The following is a 16,003-nucleotide window of genomic DNA, read 5'->3' as shown; positions in this document are numbered from 1 at the left end:
CTGTCTGTGTGGTGCACCGAGAATCCTGGAGGCTTAATAGCTGAGTCAGGGACCCCATCAGTCAGGTGTGTGTGAGGCAGACCCCATCAGTCAGTCAGGTGTGTGTGAGGCAGACCCCATCCGTCAGTCAGGTGTGTGTGAGGCAGACCCCACCAGTCAGTCAGGTGTGTGTGAGGCAGACCCCATCCATCAGTCAGGTGTGTGTGAGGCAGACCCCATCCGTCAGTCAGTTCTGTCTCTCTCACACACAGATAATAGATCTGCCTCTCACACACACAGTTCTGTCTCTCTCTCTCTCTCTCTCTCTCTCTCTCACTCTCTCTCTCTCTCTCTCTCTCACACACACAAACACACAGATAATAGTTCTGTCTCTTTCACACACACAAATAATAGATCTGTCTGTCTCTCTCTTGTGGTGACACACTAAAATGGTCTTACAGCACAGAGGAATTTCAGGGTACACAAGTTAATACAGTGGTAAAACCACTATTATAGTGTATAATAAACTACATACTGTTTTATTCCTTATCAGATTATGACATTCACATGAGGTCAGGCAGGGAATCATTAATTAACCCATAAGATTACAATGTGAATGAATCATCACCAATAAATCAAGGGTGTGGGTTACATAAACATAAATATTATTACCTGAGAAAGATTTCATTTCTGTCCAGCACTTAATATTTTATATCACTTACAAGTATCTTCCATTCTTTGATTCATCCCCTCGAAAAAGGTTGTATTTCAAGATTCCAAATATTCAACTTGTGGTTATAATTTTATGTGTAGTTATATTTCTACATTTAGTTATATTGCTACATTTGGTTATAATTCTACATGTGATTATAATTCTACTTGTGGTTATATTTCTATGTGTGGTTATAATTCTCAGTGTTTCTGAATTATGTAGTATCAAATGATGAATTATGGGTACAGAAAAGTGTGATATAAAGTTCTGAATTAATTACAAAACACCACACACACACACACACACACACACACACACACACACACACACACAATATTGCTCCTTCACACAACTAATTTATTCACTAAAATCAACCATTTACATTAACACAAAAAAACAACTAAAACAAGTCAGCAGAGCTGTGGGGCTACAGTGAGAGTGGACACAGCTGACACTACAGCAGAGCTGTGGGGCTACAGTGAGAGTGGACACAGCTGACACTACAGCAGACCTGTGGGGCTACAGTGAGAGTGGACACAGCTGACACTACAGCAGACCTGTGGGGCTACAGTGAGAGTGGACACAGCTGACACTACAGCAGACTGTCTCTGTCTGCTGTGTTCACTCTCTTCCATGTCCTCCTCCTGGACACTTTCACCATCAAGTTCTTCTGTCTTTTCTCTCTCCTGCTGTCTTCTTACTAAAGAAGGTTGCCATGGCAAGAGCATTACTCTTTCTCTTCATCCTGGTTGTTTTCTGTCTCTCTATAGTAACTGTAAACGAACAAGCAGGAGTATTTTATATTCTAGCCAGTTCCTTAGATTTAAGGAAGCTAACATTAGCCTCATTAGCTTTGTTATAGTACATCAGGCACCCAGCATGCCACCCACCCACACACACACACACACACACACACACACACACACACACACACACACACACACACACACACACTTCACTCCTTCTCTCCTCCTAATCTCCTGATTACTGATTACTGTGTCTTGTGTGTCTTTCTTTCTCTCTTGTAATTAAGTCCACAGGTTCACTCGTCCAGTGCTGAACATTGTTCCTCACTACTGTGTTCAGATGTCCTGAGTTTACTATCAGCTGTCTGCTCAGTTTCTCTCTCTGCTGACTCCACGTCTTCTACCATCACTGTTCTATTTTAGTTTGATGTCTCTGGCTTGATGAAAAAATTAGCAGCCAACATTCACTCCTAAGTCAAGCTAATATGACATTAGTGTGAGGTATCTAGGTGTAGTAACCAACAATATACTGTAACTTGGCAAGCTTAAGGTTACTAATATTAGCCAGCTACATGTTTCATAAAAACACCTGTGGAGAGAGATCACAGGTTTATTTTAAGGAATAACCAATAAACCTTTCAGGTCTATTGAATGAATATTAACTTGTTGCGTTCTTTCCTCCAGCACGGCTGTCAGTTCAGCTCATCTCAACATGTGTTGAACACACGATGTAAATCATAATGAGAACAGGGTCTCCCACCCAAAAACACAAGGGAATCATATGTGCTTGTAAAAGTGTCCTGTAATGTGAAAATCTTACATTAGAACACTTCATTTTACCACACTGTTGTTTGGAGTTTCTGAATCTATTCATCCTGTAATATATTTTGCAAAATTTCTGCTCTCAGGTGACCAAAAATGCAGCTTGTGGACAACATGCCAAAGCGCCTAGTTGAAGCAGCATTGTAATAAATACACCTGTACATGTGGACAAGGACTCATCCAGGTCTTCTCTTTACAATGTTATATTTCTCTTCTAGACTTGAATAGCTGCTCATGCATCACAAATGTAACTCTTTGTCTCCACAGTGTGGTCATTTAATGAAATGTACTAAGGTTTCAACAGAAAACTATTTAGAAATATTTAAAGAAGAGAACTTTATAATGTAATATTAAAGTGTATATTTCCTTGCATTGCCTTGCCTGACAATGTTTGTTTAATACTGTACTATAAGGGAGTTGACACTGACCTTTTTAAAATGCCTCTTTATTTACATTCAAACATAGTCACAGAAACTCACCTGAGAATCTCCAGTTTACAGTGTGAACTCTTCAGTCCAGCACAGAGCTGCTCCACTCCTGAATTCTGCAGGTCATTATTATTCATCTCCAGCTCTCTCAGTGAGTTTTCTGTTTGTAGAACTGATGTGAGAGATTTGCTAGACTTTTCAGTGAGACCACAGCCAGATAGTCTGTAAAAGAGTAAATACATTAAATAATGTAGTTCAGTCAGAGGATGATGAATTAAAAGATCTGAACTGCTAATAAAAATGTAAAGAAGAGCTTAAAAGGTCTGGAACACACTGATACATTTTCAGCCTTTTAATTATACAAACACAGCAACATTTCAACACTACCGTGTCTTCATCAAAGACAAAATGGACAAAGACATGACAAATAACATTCAGTAGCAACCTAAGACAGGTGACCAAATAATGGATGGTTGGTTCATAAGTCAGTGAATGGCAGTTACCATAATCAGAGTCCAAATATCAAAATATCCCACCCCTAACACCATAACAGGAAACAGAACAACATAGATCTTATTCAATGTTTCACAACTACAAATACACTAATATACAAACAGAAAATATTGTTGGAAGACACGCAGAGTAGTGATTATGGAGGAATAAACACTGCAGTAGAAATTAGGGAGGAATAAACACTGCAGTAGTGATTATGGATGAATAAACACTGCAGTAGTGATTATGGAGGAATAAACACTGCAGTAATGATTATGGAGGAATAAACACTGCAGTATTGATTATGTTGGAATGAACATTGCAGTAGTGATTATGGAGTAATAAACACCACAGTATTGATTATGGTAGAATAATCACTGTAGTGTTTTTCATGGAGAAATAAACACTGCAGTAGTGATAATGGAATAATGAACACTGCAGTATTGATTATGGAGGAATGAACATTGCAGTAGTGAATATTAGTGTATGAACACTGCAGTACTAATGATGGTGGGATGAACACTGCAGTAGTGATTATGGAGGAATGACAGAATGCAGAGAGCAGAATCTTTTACTAGTGTTTACATTCCTGTGCTCACACTATGAGTCACTGATCATGAAACATTCTCCTCTGCCTTTGCTTTTCCCAGTGAGGTCCCGAGTTCTGTCTGTGTGGTGCACCGAGAATCCTGGAGGCTTAATAGCTGAGTCAGGGACCCCATCAGTCAGGTGTGTGTGAGGCAGACCCCATCAGTCAGTCAGGTGTGTGTGAGGCAGACCCCATCCGTCAGTCAGGTGTGTGTGAGGCAGACCCCACCAGTCAGTCAGGTGTGTGTGAGGCAGACCCCATCCATCAGTCAGGTGTGTGTGAGGCAGACCCCATCCGTCAGTCAGTTCTGTCTCTCTCACACACAGATAATAGATCTGCCTCTCACACACACAGTTCTGTCTCTCTCTCTCTCTCTCTCTCTCTCTCTCACTCTCTCTCTCTCTCTCTCTCACACACACAAACACACAGATAATAGTTCTGTCTCTTTCACACACACAAATAATAGATCTGTCTGTCTCTCTCTTGTGGTGACACACTAAAATGGTCTTACAGCACAGAGGAATTTCAGGGTACACAAGTTAATACAGTGGTAAAACCACTATTATAGTGTATAATAAACTACATACTGTTTAATTCCTTATCAGATTATGACATTCACATGAGGTCAGGCAGGGAATCATTAATTAACCCATAATATTACAATTTGAATAAATCTTCATGAATAAATCAAGGGTGAGGGTTACATAAACATAAATATTATTACCTGAGAAAGGTTTCATTTCTGTCCAGCACTTAATATTTTATATCACTTACAAGTATCTTCAGTTCTTTGATTCATCCCCTCGAAAAAGGTTGTATTTCAAGATTCCAAAAATTCTACATGTGATTATAATTCTATGTGTGGTTATATTTCTATGTGTGGTTATAATTCTCAGTGTATCTGAATTATGTAGTATCAAATGATGAATTATGGGTGCAGAAATATCTGATCTAAAGTTCTGATGTAATTACAAAACACCACACATGCTATGCACCACACACACACACACACACACACACACACACAATATCGCTACTTCACACAACTAATATATTCACTAAAATCAACCATTTACATTAACACAAAAAAACAACTAAACAAGTCAGCAGAGCTGTGGGGCTACAGTGAGAGTGGACACAGCCGACACTACAGCAGAGCTGTGGGGCTACAGTGAGAGTGGACACAGCCGACACTACAGCAGAGCTGTGGGGCTACAGTGAGAGTGGACACAGCTGACACTACAGCAGACCTGTGGGGCTACAGTGAGAGTGGACACAGCTAACACTACAGCAGAGCTGTGGGGCTACAGTGAGAGTGGACACAGCTGACACTACAGCAGACCTGTGGGGCTACAGTGAGAGTGGACACAGCTGACACTACAGCCGAGCTGTGGGGCTACAGTGAGAGTGGACACAGCTGACACTACAGCCGAGCTGTGGGGCTACAGTGAGAGTGGACACAGCTGACACTACAGCCGAGCTGTGGGGCTACAGTGAGAGTGGACACAGCTGACACTACAGCAGAGCTGTGGGGCTACAGTGAGAGTGGACACAGCTGACACTACAGCGGATCTGTGGGGCTACAGTGAGAGTGGACACAGCTGACACTACAGCAGAGCTGTGGGGCTACAGTGAGATTGGACACAGCTGGCTCCTCTTTCTCTCTCTGCTGTGTCCACTCTCTTCCATGTCCTCCTCCTGGACACTTTCACCATCAAGTTCTTCTCTCTTTTCTCTCTCCTGCTGTCTTCTTACTAAAGAAGGTTGCCATGGCAATAGCATTACTCTTTCTCTTCATCCTGGTTGTTTTCTGTCTCTCTATACTAACTGTAAACGAACAAGCAGGAGTATTTTATATTCTAGCCAGTTCCTTAGATTTAAGGAAGCTAACATTAACCTCATTAGCTTTGTTACAGTACATCAGGCACCCAGTGTGACACACACACACACACACACACACACACACACACTTCACTCCTTCTCTCCTCCTAATCTCCTGATTACTGATTACTGTGTCTTGTGTGTCTTTCTTTCTCTCTTGTAATTAAGTCCACAGGTTCACTCGTCCAGTGCTGAACATTGTTCCTCACTACTGTGTTCAGATGTCCTGAGTTTACTATCAGCTGTCTGCTCAGTTTCTCTCTCTGCTGACTCCACGTCTTCTACCATCACTGTTCTATTTTAGTTTGATGTCTCTGGCTTGATGAAAAAATTAGCAGCCAACATTCACTCCTAAGTCAAGCTAATATGACATTAGTGTGAGGTATCTAGGTGTAGTAACCAACAATATACTGTAACTTGGCAAGCTTAAGGTTACTAATATTAGCCAGCTACATGTTTCATAAAAACACCTGTGGAGAGAGATCACAGGTTTATTTTAAGGAATAACCAATAAACCTTTCAGGTCTATTGAATGAATATTAACTTGTTGCGTTCTTTCCTCCAGCACGGCTGTCAGTTCAGCTCATCTCAACATGTGTTGAACACACGATGTAAATCATAATGAGAACAGGGTCTCCCACCCAAAAACACAAGGGAATCATATGTGCTTGTAAAAGTGTCCTGTAATGTGAAAATCTTACATTAGAACACTTCATTTTACCACACTGTTGTTTGGAGTTTCTGAATCTATTCATCCTGTAATATATTTTGCAAAATTTCTGCTCTCAGGTGACCAAAAATGCAGCTTGTGGACAACATGCCAAAGCGCCTAGTTGAAGCAGCATTGTAATAAATACACCTGTACATGTGGACAAGGACTCATCCAGGTCTTCTCTTTACAATGTTATATTTCTCTTCTAGACTTGAATAGCTGCTCATGCATCACAAATGTAACTCTTTGTCTCCACAGTGTGGTCATTTAATGAAATGTACTAAGGTTTCAACAGAAAACTATTTAGAAATATTTAAAGAAGAGAACTTTATAATGTAATATTAAAGTGTATATTTCCTTGCATTGCCTTGCCTGACAATGTTTGTTTAATACTGTACTATAAGGGAGTTGACACTGACCTTTTTAAAATGCCTCTTTATTTACATTCAAACATAGTCACAGAAACTCACCTGAGAATCTCCAGTTTACAGTGTGAACTCTTCAGTCCAGCACAGAGCTGCTCCACTCCTGAATTCTGCAGGTCATTATTATTCATCTCCAGCTCTCTCAGTGAGTTTTCTGTTTGTAGAACTGATGTGAGAGATTTGCTAGACTTTTCAGTGAGACCACAGCCAGATAGTCTGTAAAAGAGTAAATACATTAAATAATGTAGTTCAGTCAGAGGATGATGAATTAAAAGATCTGAACTGCTAATAAAAATGTAAAGAAGAGCTTAAAAGGTCTGGAACACACTGATACATTTTCAGCCTTTTAATTATACAAACACAGCAACATTTCAACACTACCGTGTCTTCATCAAAGACAAAATGGACAAAGACATGACAAATAACATTCAGTAGCAACCTAAGACAGGTGACCAAATAATGGATGGTTGGTTCATAAGTCAGTGAATGGCAGTTACCATAATCAGAGTCCAAATATCAAAATATCCCACCCCTAACACCATAACAGGAAACAGAACAACATAGATCTTATTCAATGTTTCACAACTACAAATACACTAATATACAAACAGAAAATATTGTTGGAAGACACGCAGAGTAGTGATTATGGAGGAATAAACACTGCAGTAGAAATTAGGGAGGAATAAACACTGCAGTAGTGATTATGGAGGAATAAACACTGCAGTAGTGATTATGGAGGAATAAACACTGCAGTAATGATTATGGAGGAATAAACACTGCAGTATTGATTATGTTGGAATGAACATTGCAGTAGTGATTATGGAGTAATAAACACCACAGTATTGATTATGGTAGAATAATCACTGTAGTGTTTTTCATGGAGAAATAAACACTGCAGTAGTGATAATGGAATAATGAACACTGCAGTATTGATTATGGAGGAATGAACATTGCAGTAGTGAATATTAGTGTATGAACACTGCAGTACTAATGATGGTGGGATGAACACTGCAGTAGTGATTATGGAGGAATGACAGAATGCAGAGAGCAGAATCTTTTACTAGTGTTTACATTCCTGTGCTCACACTATGAGTCACTGATCATGAAACATTCTCCTCTGCCTTTGCTTTTCCCAGTGAGGTCCCGAGTTCTGTCTGTGTGGTGCACCGAGAATCCTGGAGGCTTAATAGCTGAGTCAGGGACCCCATCAGTCAGGTGTGTGTGAGGCAGACCCCATCAGTCAGTCAGGTGTGTGTGAGGCAGACCCCATCCGTCAGTCAGGTGTGTGTGAGGCAGACCCCACCAGTCAGTCAGGTGTGTGTGAGGCAGACCCCATCCATCAGTCAGGTGTGTGTGAGGCAGACCCCATCCGTCAGTCAGTTCTGTCTCTCTCACACACAGATAATAGATCTGCCTCTCACACACACAGTTCTGTCTCTCTCTCTCTCTCTCTCTCTCTCTCTCACTCTCTCTCTCTCTCTCTCTCTCACACACACAAACACACAGATAATAGTTCTGTCTCTTTCACACACACAAATAATAGATCTGTCTGTCTCTCTCTTGTGGTGACACACTAAAATGGTCTTACAGCACAGAGGAATTTCAGGGTACACAAGTTAATACAGTGGTAAAACCACTATTATAGTGTATAATAAACTACATACTGTTTAATTCCTTATCAGATTATGACATTCACATGAGGTCAGGCAGGGAATCATTAATTAACCCATAATATTACAATTTGAATAAATCTTCATGAATAAATCAAGGGTGAGGGTTACATAAACATAAATATTATTACCTGAGAAAGGTTTCATTTCTGTCCAGCACTTAATATTTTATATCACTTACAAGTATCTTCAGTTCTTTGATTCATCCCCTCGAAAAAGGTTGTATTTCAAGATTCCAAAAATTCTACATGTGATTATAATTCTATGTGTGGTTATATTTCTAAGTGTGGTTATAATTCTCAGTGTATCTGAATTATGTAGTATCAAATGATGAATTATGGGTGCAGAAATATCTGATCTAAAGTTCTGATGTAATTACAAAACACCACACATGCTATGCACCACACACACACACACACACACACACACACACACACACAATATCGCTACTTCACACAACTAATATATTCACTAAAATCAACCATTTACATTAACACAAAAAAACAACTAAACAAGTCAGCAGAGCTGTGGGGCTACAGTGAGAGTGGACACAGCCGACACTACAGCAGAGCTGTGGGGCTACAGTGAGAGTGGACACAGCCGACACTACAGCAGAGCTGTGGGGCTACAGTGAGAGTGGACACAGCTGACACTACAGCAGACCTGTGGGGCTACAGTGAGAGTGGACACAGCTAACACTACAGCAGAGCTGTGGGGCTACAGTGAGAGTGGACACAGCTGACACTACAGCAGACCTGTGGGGCTACAGTGAGAGTGGACACAGCTGACACTACAGCCGAGCTGTGGGGCTACAGTGAGAGTGGACACAGCTGACACTACAGCCGAGCTGTGGGGCTACAGTGAGAGTGGACACAGCTGACACTACAGCCGAGCTGTGGGGCTACAGTGAGAGTGGACACAGCTGACACTACAGCCGAGCTGTGGGGCTACAGTGAGAGTGGACACAGCTGACACTACAGCCGAGCTGTGGGGCTACAGTGAGAGTGGACACAGCTGACACTACAGCAGAGCTGTGGGGCTACAGTGAGAGTGGACACAGCTGGCTCCTCTGTCTCTGTCTGCTGTGTTCACTCTCTTCCATGTCCTCCTCCTGGACACTTTCACCATCAAGTTCTTCTCTCTTTTCTCTCTCCTGCTGTCTTCTTACTAAAGAAGGTTGCCATGGCAATAGCATTACTCTTTCTCTTCATCCTGGTTGTTTTCTGTCTCTCTATACTAACTGTAAACGAACAAGCAGGAGTATTTTATATTCTAGCCAGTTCCTTAGATTTAAGGAAGCTAACATTAACCTCATTAGCTTTGTTACAGTACATCAGGCACCCAGTGTGACACACACACACACACACACACACACACACACACACACACACACACACACACACTTCACTCCTTCTCTCCTCCTAATCTCCTGATTACTGATTACTGTGTCTTGTGTGTCTTTCTTTCTCTCTTGTAATTAAGTCCACAGGTTCACTCGTCCAGTGCTGAACATTGTTCCTCACTACTGTGTTCAGATGTCCTGAGTTTACTGTCAGCTGTCTGCTCAGTTTCTCTCTCTGCTGACTCCACGTCTTCTACCATCACTGTTCTATTTTTGTTTGATGTCTCTGGCTTGATGAAAAAATTAGCAGCCAACATTCACTCCTAAGTCAAGCTAATATGACGTTAGCGTGAGGTATCTAGGTGTAGTAACCAACATTATACTGTAACTTGGCAAGCTTAAGGTTACTAATATTAGCCAGCTACATGTTTCATAAAAACACCTGTGGAGAGAGATCACAGGTTTAACTTAAGGAATAACCAATAAAACTTTCAGTTCTATTGAATGAATATTAACTTATTGCGTTCTTTCCTCCAGCACAGCTGTCAGTTCAGCTCATCTCAACATGTGTTGAACACACGGTGTAAATCATAATGAGAACAGGGTCTCCCACCCAAAAACACAAGGGAATCGTGTGATTGTAAAAGTGTCCGGTAATGTGTCCAGAACCTCAATGGTTTAGCTTTAAATATTTTAATTAAGATTTTAAGGGCTTTTATTTGCAGAGAGATTAGAATGACTGATGTTTACAGTGTTTCCATACATAAACTACATAAGGTCACTCAGTGAAAATCTTACATTAGAACACTTCATTTTACAACACTGCTGTTGGACTTTCTGAATATATTCATCCTGTAAGACATTTTGCAAAATTTCTGCTCTCAGGTGACCAAAAATGCAGCTTGTGGACAAAATGCTAAAGTGCCTAGTTGAAGCAGCATTGTAATAAATACACCTGTACATGTGGACAAGGATTCATCTGTTTCTTCTCTTTACAATGTTATATTTCTCTTCTAGATTTGAAAATCTGCTCATGCATCACAAATGTAACTTTTTGTCTCCACAGTGTGGTCATTTAATGAAATGTACTAAGGTTTCAACAGAAAACTATATTTAGAAATATTTAAAGAAGACAACTTTATAATATAATATAAAAGTGTACATTTCCTTGCATTGCCTTGCCTGGCAATGTTTGTTTAATACTGTACTATAAGGGAGCTGACACTGACCTTTTTAAAATGCCTCTTTATTTACATTCAAAAATAGTCACAGAAACTCACCTGAGAATCTCCAGTTTACAGTGTGAACTCTTCAGTCCAGCACAGAGCTGCTCCACTCCTGAATTCTGCAGGTCATTATAATTCATCTCCAGCTCTTTCAGTGAGTTTTCTGTTTGTAGAACTGATGTGAGAGATTTGCAAGACTCTTCAGTGAGACCACAGCCAGATAGTCTGTAAAAGAGTAAATACAGTAAATAATGTAGCTCAGTCAGAGGATGATGAATTAAAAGATCTGAACTGCTAATAAAAATGTAAAGAAGAGCTTAAAAGGTCTGGAACACACTGATACATTTTCAGCCTTTTAATTTTACAAACACAGCAACATTTCAACACTACCGTGTCTTCATCAAAGACAAAATGGACAAAGACATGACAAATAACATTCATTAGCAACCTAAGACAGGTGACCAAATAATGGATGGTTGGTTCATAAGTCAGTGAATGGCAGTTACCATAATCAGAGTCCAAGTATCAAAATATCCCACCCCTAACACCATAACAGGAAACAGAACAACATAGATCTCATTCAGTGTTTCACAAACACAGATACACTAATATACAAACAGAAAATATTTTTGGAAGACACGCAGAGTAGTGATTATGGAGGAATAAACACTGCAGTAGTGATTATGGAGTAATGAATACTGCAGTAGTGATTATGGAGTAATGAATACTGTAGTATTGATTATGGAGGAATGAACATTGCAGTAGTGAATATTAGTGTATGAACACTGCAGTAGTAATGATGGTGGGATGAACACTGCAGTAGTGATTATGGAAGAATGGACAGAATGCAGAGAGCAGAATCTTTTACTAGTGTTTACATTCCTGTGCTCACACTATGGGTCACTGATCATGAAACATTCTCCTCTGCCTTTGCTTTTCCCAGTGAGGTCCCGAGTTCTGTCTGTGTGGTGCACCGAGAATCCTGGAGGCTTAATAGCTGAGTCAGGGACCCCATCAGTCAGTCAGGTGTGTGAGAGGCAGACCCCATCAGTCAGTCAGGTGTGTGTGAGGCAGACCCCATCAGTATGTCAGGTGTGTGTGAGGCAGACCCCATCAGTATGTCAAGTGTGTGAGAGGCAGACCCCATCAGTCAGTCAGGTGTGTGTGAGGCAGACCACAACAGTCAGTCAGGTGTGTGTGAGGCAGACCCCATCAGTCAGTCAGGTGTGTGTGAGGCAGACCCCATCAGTCAGTTAAGTGTGTGTGAGGCAGTCCCATCAGTCAGTTAAGTGTGTGTGAGGCAACTATCTCATGTCTGCTGTTGACATGAAATGTGTCCCTGGAGTTTGTCCTTCATGGACTGTATGTGTGCAGTAAAATACTGGGGAGAAGAGGACAGTTCACATGTTTCAGTTGGATCAGAACTGACTCACTTCTCCTGCACTGCTTGTGTGAGGACTCAAGGACATCTGACTTTTTGTACAAAAGAACTGATAGTCAGTTTCACAACTGTGCTTACATGCATTTGAGTAGAACCAAATACTAAAACTTTCTGAAATTCATGAAAAAACTTTAAACTGATCAGACAATTTATGCTGATGATATCATTTGTAAAGAAAAGCATTGTATTAAACTTGAGAGAAATGCAAAACAATCATTTTCACTAGTGGTCTGAGATATTGGTCCCACTGTATGCGAGCAACAGTAGTAGTCTGCTACAGTTTTAGATGAGTGACAGTAGTAACAGCATTAGCTTCTGGGAGACTCACTGCATGTAGTCATATTAACACCTACACCTTTATAAAGTGTCTCAGATGTAGTCATATTAACACCTACACCTTTATAAAGTGTCTCAGATGTAGTCATATTAACACCTACACCTTTCTAATGTGCCCAATCACCATCATCGGCTCTAAAGAAAACCCATGATAAAGTTTGAAAACTGCCATCAGTGTGAAATATATATATGTGTGTGTGTGTGTGTGTGTGTGTGTGTGTGTGTGTGTGTGTGTGTGTGTGTGTGTGTGCACACATGTGTACACGTGTGTACACACTGGTCATGCTCATCCTTATACACTTTTCTCTGTATTGGTCAGTAGTGGTTGAACTGTAATGGTCAGAAAGCTGAACTGATAGTTCATATTTAAACCCTTTTGTATGTTACACTGTGTGGTGTGGTGTGTGTGTGTACGTGTGTACACACTGATAGTTCATACTTGAACACTTCTGTATGTTACACCGCAGCACATTTTCTGTCTGTTTCACTAAGAGTGTGAACTATAAACACTGTTGACCACTGTTGTAAATGTAGGACCATTCTCAACACACAGACACACAGCTACCCATGACATCAAATATCATTTAACCATCATTAATACATTTAGACTAATGAATCACTGGACAGTGTTACTACATTCCAATGTTCCACAACTTTATGGTTTAACTTAAGCACCTGGTGTTGGAGCCTTCAATCACCTACATGTACTTTAATGTAGGATCTCTCTATCCTTCTCTCTCTAATGTTCTCTCTCACTCTCCTTTTCATTTTTCACAGAAGACCTTCTGAGTCAAGAACATCCACTGCCTGCTACACCCACTGTTCATCTCTAAATGAAAATACTCACATGGCTTTTCTGGATGCTTTGACCACTGGCAGCAGTCTCAGTAGACATTCCTCTGATGGGTCATATTTCCTCAGGTCAAACTCATCCAGGTCCTCTTCTGAGTTCAGCAACACAAACACCAGAGCTGACCACTGAGCAGGAGACAGTCTGGCTCCATGGAGACTACTGTTACCTCCTCTGCTCAGGTATGTTTGGACTTCCTGCACTAGAGAATGATCATTCAGTTCATTCAGACAGTGGAACAGATTGATGGATTTCTCTGTAGAGGGACTGTCACTGATCTTCTCCTTGATGTACTTGACTGTTTCCTCTTTGCTGTGAGAGCTGCTTCCTGTCTGTGTCAGTAGGCCTCGTAAAAGAGTCTGATTGGACTCCAGTGAGAGACCCAGAAGGAAGCGGAGGAAAAGGTCCAGGTGTCCATTTTGACTCTGGAAGGCCTTGTCCACTGCACTGTTGAGGAAGACGGACATTGGGGTTTTGAAAATACTGAAAAATCCAGGGTGTTTCTTTTGCAGCACATTGGTGTTGGTGGAGATGAAGGAAATAAACACATATAAAGCAGCCAGAAACTCCTGAACACTCAGATGAACAAAGCTGAACACCTTCCCCAGCTGTAGCTCAAACTCCTCTCTGAAGATCTGAGTGCACATTCCTGAATACACTGTCATTTCTCTGACATCTATGCCACTGTTTCTCAGGTCTTCCTCATAGAAGATCAGGTTGCCTTTTTCTAGCTGTTGGAAAGCCAGTTTTCCCAGTGCCAAAACATGTTTTCTCATGTGACCTGGGTGAGTGGGACCTTTTTGTCCTTTCATACTTCGTCCATACTTTTGATCCTTGTGTCTGAGCTGAAAGATCAGGAAATGTGTGAACATCTGAGTCAGAGTCTTGGGGATCTCTCCACTCTCTGCTTCACCCAACATTCTCTCTAAAACAGTGGCTGCAATCCAACAGAAGACTGGAATGTGGCACATGATGTAGAGGCTTTTTGATGACTTCATGTGTGCGATGATTCTATTGGCCAGGCCCTTACCACTGATTCTCTTCCTGAAATACTCCTCTTTCTGTGGTTCACTGAACCCTCTTACCTCTGTTACCTGGTCAACACACTCAGGAGGGATCTGATTGGCTGCTGCTGGTCGAGAGGTTATCCAGAGAAGAGCAGAGGGAAGCAAATTCCCCTTGATGAGGTTTGTCAGCAGCACATCCACTGAGGTTGACTCTGTTACATCCCACAATCTCTCATTGTTCTGGAAATCTAGAGGAAGTCTACACTCATCCAGACCATCAAAGATGAACAGAATTTTGTAGTTTGTATAATGTTTAGCTTTTAATTCACATATTTCTGGGAAAAAGCGATGAAGAAGCTCCACCAGACTGAACTTTTTCTCCTTCATCAAATTCAGCTCCCTAAAAGGAAGTGGAAATATGAAGAGAACGTCCTGATTTACGTTTCCTTCAGACCAGTCCAGTATGAACTTCTGCACAGAGACCGTTTTGCCAATTCCAGCCACTCCTTTAGTCAGCACAGTTCTGATGGCTTTGTCTTGTCCTGGTAAGGGTCTAAAGATGTCACTGCATTTGATGGATGTCTCCTGTGTTACTGGTCTCCTGGATGCTGCCTCAATCTGTCTCACCTCATGCTCATTATTGACCTCTCCACTCCCTCCCTCTGTGATGTAGAGTTCTGTGTAGATCTCATTCAGAAGTGCTGTGGTTCCCTGCTGTGAGATTCCTTCATGAATCTTCTGACATTTGTCCCTCAGTTTGGATTTGAGCTTTCTGTGGCAAGCAGGGGCCAGTTCTGATAAAAGAGGAAGACAACAGAACACATGATAATCTCTTTTAGATTCATTCATAAAATACTCATTACAGGAGTTACAGGAAAATAGATAAACAGATTGTTATAAATAGATTGTTTATTCCTGCTAGATTGGGCATGAAACTTCCAGTGGTAAATCTTAGTCAATTCAGGGACTGACAGCCTTAAATTTCAAGATTAACAGACATTGTATTATACATTATTTTCTTGATAATATTTACTGGTTATCAATAACACCAAATGGTCAGTAGTTAGAAACCAGCTGAGGTTCCACCACACACACTGGTAACCATCACCTGACTGAGGAGATCTACAACCCAGACTGGACAAGGGGGGGGGGGGGGGGGACAATCTGTGATCTGTGAGATAGGACCTGTGTTCTAATGTGATCTGTGAGATAGGACCTGTGTTCTAATGTGATCTGTGAGATAGGACCTGTGTTCTAATGTGATCTGTGAGGTAGGACCTGTGTTCTAATGTGATCTGTGAGGTAGGACCTGTGTTCTAATGTGATCTGTGAGGTAGGACCTGTG

At 41.1% G+C, this 16,003-nt stretch overlaps 1 protein-coding gene across 1 annotated transcript in view; it reads right to left on the bottom strand.

Moving 5' to 3' along the window:
- Nucleotides 1-15,726, bottom strand: part of LOC145657065 (NACHT, LRR and PYD domains-containing protein 3-like) — a 53,312-nt gene extending 37,586 nt beyond the window's left edge. The window contains exons 1-4 of the mRNA XM_081711522.1: nucleotides 13,649-15,726; nucleotides 11,079-11,249; nucleotides 6,832-7,002; nucleotides 2,739-2,909 (exon numbers count right to left, since the gene is read on the bottom strand). Of these exons, the coding sequence (XP_081567648.1) occupies nucleotides 2,739-2,909; nucleotides 6,832-7,002; nucleotides 11,079-11,249; nucleotides 13,649-15,507 (2,372 nt within the window). The 5' untranslated portion in view covers nucleotides 15,508-15,726. The remainder of the gene's footprint in view (nucleotides 1-2,738; nucleotides 2,910-6,831; nucleotides 7,003-11,078; nucleotides 11,250-13,648) is intronic.
- Between the last annotated feature and the right edge of the window lie 277 nt (nucleotides 15,727-16,003).

This window comes from Electrophorus electricus, chromosome 1 (genome assembly GCF_041902795.1).
Source record: "Electrophorus electricus isolate QZ-2024a chromosome 1, ASM4190279v1, whole genome shotgun sequence".
NCBI classification, from domain to species: domain Eukaryota; kingdom Metazoa; phylum Chordata; class Actinopteri; order Gymnotiformes; family Gymnotidae; genus Electrophorus; species Electrophorus electricus.
Note: the sequence above shows the minus strand (reverse complement) of the source record. Positions and strands in the feature narration are given on the sequence as shown.